The 16,493-nt window shown below is 32.8% G+C and overlaps 1 protein-coding gene across 2 annotated transcripts in view; it reads left to right on the plus strand.

The window, feature by feature from the left end:
- The window catches only part of LOC126743592 (sodium-coupled monocarboxylate transporter 1), a 182,665-nt gene extending 173,500 nt beyond the window's left edge, over positions 1 to 9,165 (plus strand). For both annotated transcript variants that reach the window (XM_050450768.1, XM_050450759.1), the window contains exons 8-9: positions 3,722 to 3,972; positions 8,741 to 9,165. In XM_050450768.1, the coding sequence (XP_050306725.1) occupies positions 3,722 to 3,972; positions 8,741 to 9,128 (639 nt within the window). In that variant the 3' untranslated portion in view covers positions 9,129 to 9,165. The remainder of the gene's footprint in view (positions 1 to 3,721; positions 3,973 to 8,740) is intronic.
- Positions 9,166 to 16,493: the final 7,328 nt, after the last annotated feature.

Below are 16,493 nucleotides of genomic sequence, written 5' to 3' on the forward strand. Positions count from 1 at the left end.
TTTGAATAGATGTGTGGCGTGTTATAGGACTTTAATGGTACACATAGTACATCGAAAATAAAGGCATCAAATACACTGACACCAGCACATGTTAGAACAACAAAACGGGCCAAACAATCTATACCTATAGCATTTGTGATAAGAAGCGGTAAACTATTTAACCGTTTTTGTGTGTTTGTTTGTATGTATATTTAACGTTATTTAAACGTTTTAATTATGCTTTAATTTAAAAACAAATGAGAATTGGATAAGAACATATGAGTTTTTTTTAATTGTTTCAAAGATAAATTGTGTTTATTGTTTGTTGGACATTTTTTTTGAACATGCCTTATCACGTTAATTATATATAATTTATCCTTTATGATATTAAATAAGTAGTTTAATTTTTTAACGTTCGCTGCCAGTGACGCATATGTTGCGTCATGGCCTTCTCCCACCAAAAGCCGATGACGAGACATTTGCGTCCAGTGCAATTATAATTTTAAATAGACAGTAATATTCCGGCTTTTGAGGCAGACTTTTGCGCTCACGTCGGCAATTTTGGCGCCATTAAGCACGTGTTTTTGCATTGTCGGTTTTGGGAATTTTTGTCAAGTTAGAGTGTTATGGATAACGAAATTCCGGGGCCTTCAGGCCCGAAAAAATTACGTAGTGATTGGGAAAGAAGGAGACCTCTAAGGTATGATGAACTGCTGCAGCACGCTAACGATTCAGAAAGTGAGGAAGAACCATTCATGGATAGTGGCAGTGAATATGAGCCTTCCAGTAGTGACGAAAGTTCAGGGCCGGACGAGGAAAATTTTCAACTGCCTGCCTCTCCTGCTCCAGTACAAAGCGACGATAATTTGCCGACTATTGGTTGGACTGACACACTTTGCTTGAAAAAAAATCCATTCTCAATATTAATTCTGGCCTACAAGTAGATGTATTAGACGACTCTGTTTATGGATTTTTTAATTTATTATTTACGGACGAACTTTTGCTACATATCGTAGACGAAACAAATCGATATGCGGAAGAACTTTTTCTAAATGAGAAAACTAGTGAAAAATCCCGAATTACGACTTGGAAACCACTTACGGTTTGCGAACTCAAAATTTTCTTTGCTTTACTGCTTCATATGGGTCACATCCAAATAAAGAGAACCCAGGACTATTGGAAGACAGATCAGCTTTACAACTTGCCTTTTTTTACACACTATATGAGCCGAAATAGATTTTTGATCATAATGCGTTGTTTGTATTTTTCAAAAAATCCCAATAGAGGAGAAGCTGAATTTGGGGATCGTTTGCATAAAATAAGATATATTCAAGATTTTCTAAATAACAAAATGGATGAAATTTATTATCCTGGTAAAAATTTATCCCTGGACGAGTCAATGGTGTCATGGCGAGGACGATTGCGGTTTCGCCAGTATATTAAAAACAAGAGACACAAGTATGGAATGAAATTATATATCCTGAGCGAACCCAACGGGCTAGTTTTGAAAGTTAGAGTATACACTGGTGCAGAAGATGATATGTCAGGGAAAGGACATGCTACAAATGTTGTATTGGCATTGATGCAAAACTTTTTAGACAAGGGGCATAGTGTGTTTCTTGACAATTTTTACAATAGTTATACCCTTGCCAAAGAACTATTACAATGCAAGACTTTTGTCACTGGAACACTAAGAAAAGATAGGAAAGAAAATCCCAAAGATGTAGTTGAGGCAAAGCTCAAGAAGGAGGAAGTACTAACAAAATGTTCTGAAAATATAGTGATTGGAAAGTATCTAGATAAAAGAGAAGTTTTGTTTATTTCAACGGAGTTTGGCGGTAATTTGGAAAATGTCGAAAATAGAAGAGGTGAAAGAAAACTAAAACCTAAGGCAATAATAGAATATAATAAAAATATGTCGGGAATAGACCGTCAAGACCAAATGCTGTCTTATTATTGTTCCGAAAGAAAAACTCTAAGATGGTATAAGAAGTTGTTTGTCCACTTTTTGTCAATTGCTACATTGGATAGTTTTCTATTGTATAATAGATATTCTTCTAAAGGAAAACTCGATTATTATGATTTTCGACACACTCTTGTAAAACAACTTCTTTCTGAAGCAAACGACCAATAAACAGGTAACTATACCTAAAAGCAATGTTGCAAGTGAACATCTTCCTTTGAAATTCCAGAAAGATGGAAATGGAAAGCAAATTAGAAAAAGATGCAGAATGTGTTACGTTCACAAAATTAGAAAAGATACGGTATTTTACTGTCCAACCTGCCCAGATACCCCTGGACTTTGCTTAGGAGACTGTTTTAAAAATTTTCACAATCGTAAATAAATTTAAAAAAATAAGTATTTGGTGTTTTTTATATTAGTTATTATTTTTTAGCATTTCTGTCTTTTGTTTTATATTAGTAAGTGCTTATATGTCAATCTTATAATAAAAAAATTTCAAAAAATAAAAATATTTTTTTAAGTAACCATGACGCACGTGTGGCGTCATCGGCCTTTCAGAGGTAATTTTTTTGCGCCAAGCCGATGACGCAACCCTTGCGTCATGGGATCATGTCACTGTCAATGTCACAAATCTGTCTAAGTGACAGGTAAAATTATACAAAATCGTTTTAAAATGGCTTTCTTGAACGTTTTAAAAAAAAAAATTCTTCGGTTTTTTAGAGTGTTGTTAAAAAAAAATTTGGCAGCGAACGTGTTAAAGGCGTATTTGGTAAACTGAAAAATGTATTTAGGACAATTTTGTTACGAGGTAGTGAGAATTGTTACGTGCTGTTGGTATACATGGTAGTTGAATATGAGCGAAGTCGGAGTCGCAGAAGAAAATTAAGTAAATTCTGTTAAGAGCTCTATAGGAATATTGTGGCAGAGACCTCAAGGGGCTGGTGATTTGAGAGAAAGACATACGTACGGAACCAACCGATGCAACATAATCTATACATATTACGATTATTCGTCTTTAGGCATTACGAAACATCAATATTACTGCCAACCAACTAAGAAGTGAACTTCAAATTGTTCATGGCATTAGTATCACTACTCACACAGTAAGGAATAGGTTACGTGAAAAGAATCTTTACACCAGACGACCCGCCAGAACTCTAATAATATCTCGTGGAATTTGTGCAAAAGAATTAGGATTTTTGAAGGGTTTTTACCAGCAAATGAATATCAGAAATATCATCAAATTCTGAAACCTATTGCACAGCCGCGCGATACAGACTTTAGTACATTTTGTTTTACTTATAAACAACAATGTACGTCAGTATAAACAGCACAATATTTAGGTATTGCCATAGCCTGCGCAACCCATTCACTTAAATCCTATCAAGCACATTTTCGATATGTTGAAAAGGCGTGCTTTAAAACAAGGAATAGTACTCCAGACAGGAGAAGAGTTGCTGACCGAGTACCTAAGAGCCTAGGATGGTCCTAGTCTATATTAAGAACGACTTTTTCTGTTCTATTAATTTTTCTTTAAATGTTGTCTTCTTTAAATTATCTTATATTCCCAGTATACTATTATCAATTTTTGTATTTTTGATAAATTAATGTTTTTCAGTTTTTCGGAAATTATTTCAGATGTGTCATCTAACCAATATTATTTTCTAAATAAATTTTAAAATGTTTATTTAATTGTCTTTAATAACTATGCCCCCTAGATCATTTTTATGTGTGTATATATAAATGCTTACTACAGTTTTTTAATTCTTGATTCCATAGGGGGCTTCTTTCGGCGTTATTTTTGGACATGTCATTATTCTTTGGATAACGTTTGGAGGACTTACGGTAGAGAAACCCCCAATTGTACCATTACCTCTAAATACCGACGGATGCACAAACACTTCTTTTAATGACCATATACTGAAATTGGAACATCAAGGAACCTTTTGGAAAGATTCGACTACACCAATTCCATTCATGATTTATAATGATTCTTTGGCACTTATAAATACAACAAGAGCTGAAAAACTGTAAGTATTTATCACTGCATGGTAAAGTTTAATTTAAATTACTAACAGATCTTAAGTAGTAAAAGATTAATAAAATACCAATATTTTGCTACTCTATTCTACTCTAATCTAACTTATTTCACTTAACTTAAACTTCTTCGCTATAAAAAAAAAACGCTTAACAATTCTATTATAAAATCAATGATCTTTCTTTTTCTAAGTAGATGTTAGAGATTTATTATAAAAGAATTAAAGAGATTTGGTCTTTATTATTACTATTTTTTCTAAGTCTTAGTCTTTTTAACCAAGACAAAACAAGTTGCCTAAAAAATGTATTACTCTGTTCTTTAAGTCTTTTAGTGTACAGGTTTTCTTGCTAACGACTAGGCATTAAATAGAGAATAATGACAATATTAGTTCTTCTCGGGTCCAGGCTTCTTCGTAATCTTTGTATGGCAGAATAAGTTTCCAGCAAAATTTGTCCATGATCATTGTCGTATTAATTTCATCGTTTATATTTTCGTATTCGTTTCGGTATCGGGCAAAATTATGTAATCTAGACAAGCAGGTGCTTGAGGACCAACAAACCAGATCGGCGAAAACTTATTATTGATCAAAGTCCAACAATTCTTCGAAGGATCATAAAATGTTGGTTCCCTTTGTGTTGGGTTGGGTTGGGTTGCATTGTTCCATATAGAACAAATTTGATTCGTTCTTTTGATTTTTATTAATACCACGTTTTTGCATGGTGGTAACATCGTACTATCAAAATTATTAAGATTCTTGAAAGGAGTTTGATTTGGTTTGGGCTTACAGTGATCGTAGAAAATATCGAATCGAGTGTCATTCATATTGCACAAATTGGGTTTTTCATACATTGCAGAGATAAACCTTTCTACAGATTCTCTAGAAAGTTTAGATTTCAGTACTTCAATTTGCTTCTCGGCTGTAGGTCTATACAATAAGAACGCCTCGCGAATAAATCGCTCGATCCGCCACTTAATTTACAGAGAAGGATCGCTGCTTATGAAGCGAAATAGTTATAAATGCGCTCGATTTTTAAGAGAAAATCTAATTTTTCATTAAACAAAAAAACGATTAAGAGCGGTCGCCACCACGTGATCAAATCAGATTTGGAGTTGCATCGTTTTTCCGCGACGGGTACCGTAATTGCTCGCAGTCGCAACGCTGTCGCAGTTTCCACCGTCCCACCATTGGGTCGAAAGTCAAATCTCGATTACTAGGGACGTTAGTCAACTAGTCTGATTTATTCTTGCTAAATTTTAAAAACTTAGCCATTAATAACCATTTTTCAACAGAAAACTTAATGTGTATATTAAGTTAATTTAATTAATTTAAAATTAATTTATAAAATAAATATAAGTATTTATACGTGAATTATTATGAAGTTAAATATTATAATAATGTTGAAGGCATGTGAAAATAATAATGAAAAAATAACTAATCGGGCAAATTGTGATTTTTATTGTGTGGTTAAAGATAGCAAAAGTGTCTCGAATATTTTTATTTATTTTTTATTATATTTTTTTTCTAAAAAAGTACTTACACCTGATGTTTTAGATATGGTTAGCCTATCAAATAAAAAAGTGAAATTTGGTTTTTAGGTATTTTTTACATTCAAGTTGACTTGATATTATATTTAACTGTTTATTGTCACTTTCGGTTTGACCCGGGCATGATCCTAATTTTCTTATTTGAAATGGGAACCTTAAGCTTTTAAATATAAAATTATATATGGCGCTAAAAAAACATTTTTTTAGGTTTTAATGTTTTAAAACACCCTCATAAAACCCAGACCAATTTAAAACCCTTGGGTACCTTTGGTAAGTCTCTACTAATTCCATTTGTTTTTTTTTTATTATTTTTATTATATAAGTTTGTCATATTATTTCACGGCATCCGATTTAGAATAATATCAGAAAAACACAAAAAAACTCGCCACAATAATTTAAATTTTATTTATAAGAAAAAATTAAAAAAAAACAATCTTTTAGAAAGTAATGGGCAAAAAAAAATAAAAATATTTAGGTCTTCCAAATTACAATACAGATTTTATTAAAGTGTGTTTATTTTTCTTTTATAATGTTTGAGTTTATCTCTCGTTTAGGGTTTCTTATTTTCAGTCCTCTCATAGACCTAAGATCAATCATTTGTAGAAGCAGGCATTTTTAATAAAATTCAGTAAGGAATGGTTCCATGTTATTCTTCCAAAATACATCGTTTCTTTAAATGTACATAAAATTATTATTAAAATTTAAATATATACATATATATATAATAACTTACTTCTTCGTATGAATATCTTAGCGGCGACCAAACAATGAAATAATAATACTTCCTTTTCGTTATACGCAGTTGTCCTTGTGTTTAGTAGTAATAACTATGAGATATTTTTAGTTTTAATTTTCTATAATAAGTGTGCCAAATGTAATTTCGTTTTGCTCAATTGCATCTTGTATTGTAAGTTTTGCAGCTGTTGATGGTCATTTTATTTCTATGATTCCTCCTTCGTTAATTAGTCCATCTGGATTTGTTTCCAAATATGGCAAATATTGGTCTACATAAAGCCTACATTTTAAAATGTTATGCTATACAATTTCTCAAATTCCTTTATGCAAATAGCTCCTTTTCCATTCCATATTTAGTAGCTGCATTTCCCACCTGCGCTTTTGGTTTTTGCTTGTTTAATTTTCTTTTTTTAATCATTCCAGCATATTTTTTTCGTTAAGCTTTTTGGAATTTTTTTCTGGTCAGAAAGAGCTTTTAAAATTGCTAAATGATAATTTTCACTGCCTAAGTTAAATTAAATTGATGCAGCTTCACACCTTGCGTGGTACGACCCCTTTTGCGTAAAATTTATTCTCTTTGGGCCACCCTGTATTTGATTGTTTCTTAAACACAATTGTTACTCAAAAGAAATAATTCTGGGATGTTAAATGCCTGAAATGGATTATATATGATTTAAATTGCTTTTTTTGGTAACTCTCTATTTTTTTAATCTTATGCAAGTGAATACTATGAACACTACTTTAAAAGACCTTTAATTTAAGGTGGTTTTGGGGCTGAGGTGCATAGCGTCTAAGAGGGCACCCACCCCGCAACCCAAATATAGTGATTCTAGTTTCCCATACCTCTATAACATTTGTACTAATAAATTAAGTTTTGCTCACTTTTTTTTCATACCGAGATATTCCTATTAAATTTTTTTTAAATTGACACCCTGTATGTAAAGACTTAGACTTTTAGGATTTCACTAGCTAAGGAGATACAGAGATGTTCCTCAATTGTGGCAAAGTTTGATGTCATTACGAGCATCTCGAGACCATATATAAATAGGCTCTTGGCATATATAAATAGGACATGGAAAATTAAATAAAAGAAACTGGCAGTCATACAAAAAGATGCTCGTAAAAGAGCAAAGTATGGGTTTTGCTGTAGGTAAATGTAAACCATAATTTTAACATTTACCAATTAATTTAAATTAATTTAAAAAAAACATTATACTTATCAGACGTCTTTTAAACACGTTTCTTACTTTTACGAAAAGTAGCTAAACCTAAGTGTTTCTTTATAATCTTTATCTGCAACGTTTCGTTTATTACGACCCATAATGACAATTTTTAAACAACTACGAAAATACACAATCACGAAAGTACAAAACACAATGCACTAATAAAATAAAAGAAAATAATAATTAAGAATATCACTTAGAATAAAATCAAGACTACTTAACACCACCCGTTTATCGAAACCATTTCGACCAATGAAAGCTGACCGGCAAATATTGCCTGTCCTAAGAAACAAGAACAGCGTTGCCAGATCTGCCTAACTATCCTACGGAGACAATTTTTAGCCAAAATTATTATTATTTTTTGGGTGAGGTTTTAAAAGAAACCAAATATGTTTACAACAAATATATTTCGTGTGTTATGTTTTATTACATTTAAGGAACATGGGATGGTCAATTTTACTTTGTTTTAATAAAAAATAAAATTTTTTCATTTATTCACATTTTTTTTGATTTTCAATATTTTTAATGGCATCCCGCCTAGATAATTCAATTAACAATCTCTACACAAAATTTGAGCTTTCTAACTTTTTTTGTCCTGGTACAGGAGCTAACCCCGTTTTACGCAGGTGGTCCTCTTAATTTTTTTGAAAAAGTATTCACATAAAATCATCTTACAATTACTTACAGAATACTGGAAAGTCCATATTTTTTTCGTTTAAAGAGTTTTTTTTTCAATTATATAATTTTAAAAAAATATTGACTTTCCAATATTCTTTAGATAATTTAAAACAACTTTTATTAATGACTTTTATTAAAAACCTTTTTTTTTCAATAATAAGCCTTCCAAATGAAAACGCGTTTTGCGGGTATCCGGAGGCCTCTTAATTACATTTTAAAGCTAGACAGTATAGTATAAACTAGATTTATATTCAAAGACAAACTTAATGCTCATCAAAAATCATGGCTTCCATCACGTCGTTATGTAAAATAATATGTATATCAATATTGTTTCTCCAACTGAATTTCTCCAATGGTCTAATATTAAAAAAAAAGAAAGATAGTCTAAATATAAAAACAGGGAAAAAACAAGCAAATAAATAAAATCTTTTTAACATAATTGTATTTTTTAATTATTTAAATAATAAAGGCCAAATTATACAAATTAACTTTTAATTTCAGAATCACTGAAAAGTGTTAGGTTAATGCTTTTTTCTAAAAAAATTTGCCTTTTTCTAATTTTTTTTTTTTTAATTTCAGGGATCCATTAACAGCGCTGTATTCAACAACATATATGTACTATTCCTTTCTGGGTTGCATTATCACTGTCATTATAGGTTGGTCAGTTTCCTATTTTACTAGCAACGAAAGTGATTTATATGACGAAAATCTTATTCATCCTTGGGCGAGAAAAATGGCCAACTTATTTCCGGGTAAAAAACGACGATATGAAACACAAAATTCAAAGAGAATTGACGAACAGTTCAAAGAGCATAGAACTTCCCATTGCAGTTCAAGAGAGATGGAGTCAAGTGGTAGTTCAAGAAACAGTCATATATGCAATAAAGAAATGGGTATTATAAATGCATCTTTTTTATCTGAGATGCCCACCGAAGACTTAAATGGAGTTTATAAGTCAAAATTGTAATACAAGCCGGAATAAAATATTTTTGAATTATTAATAAGGTCGTTTTTTTAAGAACATATACCTACAATAATTAGATGCTTGTGATAGCGAAAAGTCTTTATTTATGATTAAAAATATTGGGATAAAAGTCATGGGTATTATAAATGCATGTTTTTTATCTGAGATGCCCACCGAAGACTTAAATGGAGTTTATAAGTCAAAATTGTAATACAAGTCGGAACAAAATATTTTTGAATTATTAATAAGGTCTTTTTTTTTTTAAGAACATATACCTGTTATATGTTGAAATACAAAACCACACACGTGTGTTATTTCGCAACAAACCAGAGTCAGCAGTTCTAGGAATTGGCAACATTACCATTTCCGTCGATTAGCAAACCGGTGGCCTGTTTCCTGATACCATGGAAACCGCTGACGCAGCTCTACCATTGTCTACGCCCGATGCTCCTACCATGAGAACCGCTGACACCGCTGTACTAGTTTGTATAAATACAGCACACATAATAATTTTAAGTTAGTTCTGTAAGATTAATTTTAAGTTGTATATTTAATCCATGTCCATTTGAATTTTGAAGTTTTAATAATTATTTTAATTAAATAATAATTATTTTATTAAATAAACCTTTTTTAAAAAGAGAAATCGAGTTTTCGAGTGATAACAATTGGCGCAGTCGGTAGGATCCGTAAAACGTCAACAGAACAAGAGAATTCTAACTGTTAACGGCGGATTTCTCCGGACTCCCAGAGAGCAAACAAGGCGTCCTCACTCATTGGCACAGGCAGTGGAACATCGTTGGAAAACCTCTGTTTGTTCTGACCAATAGAGAACAAGACAACTCCATGCATCTGGCTTTAAGGTAAGTAATCGAATCATCCCGTCTTCTTTTATATATAAGCGATTTGATGATACCATTTGTTCGATAATCTGATATAGGTTACCCATTTTTATTTGAATATTTTATATATATTTACGTTTAATAATTTTAATATTTATATATAATAAAATCTATTTACCAAAATGCCACCGAAAGAAACTCGTATGGCAACAACCGCTAAAATAGATAACGAAGAAACAGAAATTGAACCCTATAAACTTTCGGAAATATTGAAATATTTAAAGAATCTTTCGGAGTATGAAGGTGATCAAATCTCCTTAAACACCTTTATTAGTTCATGCGATTGTGCAAATAATATGGCTATAAATGACCAAAAAACTTTATTCACTCTATTTATAAAAAATAAACTTAAAGGCAGAGATGCCCAACTAATAAATTCAAGAAATCCCCAATCGTATGCAGAAATAAAGCTACTTCTTAATCTTCATTTTGGAGATTCTAGAGATTCGTCTCTTATTCAAGACCTACAATGACTTAGGCAACTTCCAAATGAATCCCCTCTTACATTTTTCAATCGCTTAGAAATTCTAAACTCAAAAATGCATGCTTCCATAAAAAAATCTTTACTAAATGCTGATCAAAAACTTGCTCAAAGCAATCTAATAGATACTATGGCTCTAAATACCCTTCTTACTGGTTTGGAACCTAGATTAGGCCAAATCATTCGTGCTGGAAATCCAAGAGATCTTTTAGATGCTCAATGAAGAATTCGTAAAGAACTGCAACTCTCTTATTTTGAAACCCAGAAACCCTCCCCTAGGACGGTCATACTTCCAAAACCTCAACAACAAACTATTAGAAGACCTTTACTTCAACTACCTAAATGTTTAAATTGTGGCCGTATAGGACACTATACCAATGACTGTCGTGTTCCTTAAACACAGCGATCTAATTATTCTTATAACAATAATAATATTCATAACCAGAGTATGCAACAAAGACCAAATATACAACAGCCACAAGCTGAACGCCTTCCACCAACGCAGACTCATTACAATCGACCCCAACCTAGCTCAACTCAATACCCCTTCCGTTTTTCCGTTATTCAGAAAAATCCAAACTATGTAAGCAACAATCAACATCGTACCCATCATATAAATTCTAATAATTCTTATATACCAGACTCTAACGAATATGATAATAATCAAGAATCCCACTTAGAAGAGGATCAGAATTATTATCCTTGTAATACCTAAAACAAGGAAATTAGTCAAGACGATGTAATACCTGAAAGCGACTACCAACATTTTCGGGCACTTTCAGATCAAAACCACCCTCCGGAAGACAACAACCTATTATACATCCAGAATACTATTCAAACATTGAACCTAGACGACTTGAACCCACACCTGAACTTCCCCGAACAAAAGTTTCCCTAAATCCACGTCTTACCGTCAATGCGAAAAATTTACATTAAAGATGCTTCCAATACCTTTAAACTTTTAATAGACACGGGAGCAGGAATATCGATTTTCAAAGAACATATTGCAACACAATTCCGCCATAGATTTAAAGAAAATATTACCATACAAGGGATAACCAACCAAAAATTGCAAATTACCGAATCTACTCTAGTTCCTTTTAATGCAAAAGACCCGCATAAAGTTTTCATTTTTAACCTGGACATAGAATTCGACAGAATTTTAGGTCTTGATTTTTTAGAACATTATCAATGCATAATTGATTTAAATACAAAACAACTTTTTACAAATTTTAAAACAATACCCTTACATAAAGTAACTTCCAACACCATTTCATCCGAAGCTCAACCCTCTTCAAATACCATTTCAATTTTAAATTAAAATGTCATCTTTCTAATACCGATGCTGTCTTGTTAGGACAAGAAAAAGAAAAAGTTAGGCTTCCTCATAACCTAATACAAGTCAATGAAAAAGGTTCCAAAAGATATTCCCAAAACGGCTTTCTTAGTAAATAATAGCCATTACGAATTCATTCGTATGCCATTCGGCTTAAACAATGCCTCGTCCACATTCCAACGTGTCATGGACAACATCCTTTTGGGCATCCAAAATGAACGTTGTCTAGTCTACATGGACGACATTATTATCTATTCTCCCACCATTCACGAACATCTTGAACGTCTTAAAGAAGTATTTAAACGTCTTCGACGAGCAAACCTAAAAATTCAACCGGACAAATGCGAATTCCTCCACAAAGAAGTCGCATACCTAGGACACCTAGTCACTAAAGATGGTGTTAAACCTAACCCTTCTAAAGTCGACTGTATTAAAGACTTCCCGGAACCTAAAACACCAAAAGAGATAAAATCTTTCTTAGGTCTCGCCGGTTATTATCGTCGCTTCATACCCATCTTTGCCAAGATCTCGAAACCACTCACCAAGTTACTTCAAAAAGATACAAATTTTTTCTTCGATTCAGAATGCAAAATTTCCTTTAACGAATTAAAACAAGTATTAATTTCAGACCCTATCTTAATATATCCTAATTTCGAAGAACCTTTCTGACTTACTACCGATGCGAGCGCATTTGCAATAGGTGCTGTCCTTTCCCAAGGTCCCATTGGCAAAGACCTTCCAATAGCATTTGCCTCGAGAACCCTCTGTAGCGCTGAAACCAAGTACTCAACCATCGAAAGAGAATTACTCGCTATCGTATGGGCTGTCAAACACTTCCGCCCTTATCTCTTTGGCCGAAAATTCACTTTAATAACTGATCATCGACCTCTAACTTGGCTATTTTCTATCAAAGATTCAGGTAGCAGATTAGCTAGATGGCCTCTTAAACTTGATGAATACACATACCATATCGAACACAAACCCGGAAAAATAAATAAGAATGCCGATGCACTCTCCAGAATAAGAATTAATTATTTTAAAGAATGTGCCTCGATGCAATCTAAAATAAAGGTTTTTGCATCTAATGAAAATACATCTAAAGAAGAAAAGACAGAAGAAGAAGAAAACCCCTGTCTCCCTGCTACAGATGATTTCCAAGAAACGGAAGAGAATATGGTGCAAAAATATAATAAATTTACAAAACTCTACAAGACGACATCTTTACTAGATTATTCCAAAATAGAAATATCAAATAACCAACTCTTAGATAAATCCCATAAAAATATAATTTCCTTCTTTTGGCCAAATAAATTACAAAACTTGCATCATGAAATGGAAAATATACTTGAAGAACACTTCGATTTCAGATCTTCTAGTATCAACATCGTCCATATCAAATCAGTTAAGAATAGGAAATACTTTATAGTTCTACTACCTTATAACCTGGAAACAGTAGTTCCACATCTATTTTATACATTATACAGGGATAGACACGAATTTGATGACTCTGAAACTGACTGTATAGAAAACAATTTAGAACTACTCATTTTAGAATTATTTAGCTTTATATTTGCCGACAAAGAAATTAAAATAACAATTTGCCAAGATTTAGTTCGAACCCCAGACAAAGATCAAATACCAAAAATTCTAGATCATTATCACCGCGAAAAAGCGAATCTCCACCGAGGAATCAACGAACCCATAAGACGAATCAAAGAAAAATACACTTGGTCCGATCTTTCTAAAGATGTCGAGAATTTCTGAAAAATTGTGAAACATGCCAAAAAACTTAAATTTGCCGGAAAAACTTAAGTGGACCATTAGTTATAACAGAAACCCCGAAGACCTCTTTTGAAAGAATTAACATCGACGTTTTCGAGTACCCAACAAGAAACCACGCATTAACAATTCGAGATGAACTAACCAAGTTTACACAAGCCTACCCTCTTGAAAATAAAACGGCTAAGACCATAGTCAATACGCTGTTAGTATTCTTTCAACACTATGGTACACCTTTGAGAATACATTGCGATTACAGACCTGAATTAAACAACACGTTGTTAAAAGATCTTTGTCGCTTATTTGACATCAAATTAACATTTTCTAGTATTAGTCATCCCCAATCAAACGGATCTATTAACGATTTCATGCAACCCTTCCGAAATGATTCGTGCTAACTACGCCGATAACCTCGATGAACATCCTTTTCAAGTACTACCCTATGCGGTAATCTGTTACAATAATACTCGCAATAAAACGCATGGATTTACTCCATATGAACTCATTTTCGGACATACTTCAAGTCGATCCTCTGAAAATTTATACAATCAAAAAAACTAATATCTAAATATGTTAGAGATCTTAATAATCGAATGGACTTTTACTATAAACAAGCACGCCAAAGAACTGAAACACAAAAGGAAAAAGCAAAGGCAAGACACGATGAACATGTATCAAAACAAAACTATGATTTCAAAATCGGTGACAAGGTTTACGTGAAAGAATTTCAAATTAAGTCTAAAGCTGAAAACCTTTTTAATAGCCCTTTCGAAATAATTGAAATTTTCCAAAACTCCGCAAAACTATTAAACCTCGACACAAACCAATTTTCAAAAATTAATTTCGACAGATTAAAACCATATGATGAATAAATTTTCTTCTTTTCAGATTCTGCGGCCTGTTCGCAATGTCCTTATGCCAAACATTCCTTACCCCTATAAACAACACCATAGGAATCTTTCTCCATGAAGAGGGAAACATAAAAATTTCAAATAACAAATGGACTTTTTTAGTCTATAAAGACTTACTTCCAATAAAAGAAGCAATATCAAAGAACGAAATTATTTTAAACCATCTATTAGATAATTTTTACAATATACAGATCCCTAAACGACTATTTTTAAAACAGAAGTCCAAACCCACATAAGTCTTCTTTCCGACTCAGTAAATTTAAAGAAATCATTGCTGACACCAAAAATTGGCAAACGGAATTGGTACCATCTGTTACTGGTAACTAATGTAAATCCATTACTGGTAACCTAGATGCCTCTGATGGTGAATACTTCAATAGTTGCATCGAAAAAATTGCCCGTGACAAAACGCAGATTGAATCCCTGATGAAAAATCAAATATCGGTTACTACTTCTGTAATTAAGAACTTCAATTCAACAATACAAAAGTTGCAGATCGACGAAGAAACGTATAATAAAAATTCTAAAACCATCAAAGATTCTATCGCGAATCTTACTGATACTACGAGTTATTATGCTGCGAAAATAGGAGTTCTTGACACCTGTGAATCTCTTATGGAGAGCTATGCCTTTATTGAAGACTCCTTAAATGATATTCTAAATGCCATCACCTTTGCACGACTAAAAATTCTACATAATTCCATTATCACACCAATTGATTTGATCAGCTCTCCTTAACAAATCTCTCAAGCAATAAATAAAAACAATCTACCCTTACCAGTCTATTCATCTAATATTGCTCAATATCTCACCATAATTGAATTAGAAGCATATCAATCTGACTCGAAAATAGTTTTCATTCTTAAAATTCTTCTTGTAGAACCAGAAACTTATACCTTATATTATGTTTACCCTATACCTATATCAGATAATAGAACTGGATTCCATCACATCATTTCAACAACACAGAAATATATTGCGCGAGATGATGATTCGATGCTTTACGTATCTTTGCAAAATTTGGAACACTGTAAAAGCTTAGGACGAAGCCAGAAATTCTGCCTGGACACACTACCTCATCCAATCGATAGAGATGCAATTTGTGAAGCACAACTCTTGAAGCAGAACGCCAACTACTACCACAAACCTGCCAAGTTAACGTTCTCCTAGCCAAAGATGACTCCCATCAACCTCGAGAATTCACAACCGCAAACTCCAAAGCTTTAGACTCAGCGGTATCCTCCCCAAAAGAAGACCTGCCGTTCATTCTGATGACTCCCCCGAAGACTCCACAGAGTTGACCTCGCCCTAAAAAAGTTTCTGCAAGGCATCAGCTTTTAACTAAATGAGGGAGCTGTTATATGTGGAAATACAAAACCACACACGTGTGTTATTTCGCAACAAACCAGAGTCAGCAGTTCTAGGAATTGGCAACATTACCATTTCCGTCGATTAGCAAACCGGTGGCCTGATTCCTTTACCATGGGAACCGCTGACGCAGCTCTACTATTGTCTACGCCCGATGCTCCTACCATGAAAACCGCTGACACCGCTGTACTATTTTGTATAAATACAGCACACATAATAATTTTAAGTTAGTTCTGTAAGATTAATTTTAAGTTATATATTTAATCCATGTCCATTTGGATTTTGAAGTTTTAATAAATATTTTAATTAAATAATAATAATCTCATTAAATAAACCTTTTTTTAAAAAGAGTTTTGTTTTTTTTTTTAAATGGTCTCGTATAAATAAATGGAAAGATACTAATCCTAAGGAGATTATAACTTTTATTGGTCTTCAAATTTGGATGGGCTTACTTCCTGCACCTAAATTGGCAGACTATTGGTTCAAAAAGAAAATTTATGTAAACCAAATTTCAAATGTGATGGCACGCAATAGGTTTGAGTTGTTGTTGGCAAATTGGCATTTTCAAGATAATGAAAATGCTGATAGTTCTAA

This window comes from Anthonomus grandis, chromosome 1 (assembly GCF_022605725.1).
Source record: "Anthonomus grandis grandis chromosome 1, icAntGran1.3, whole genome shotgun sequence".
Taxonomy (NCBI): Eukaryota; Metazoa; Arthropoda; class Insecta; order Coleoptera; family Curculionidae; genus Anthonomus; species Anthonomus grandis.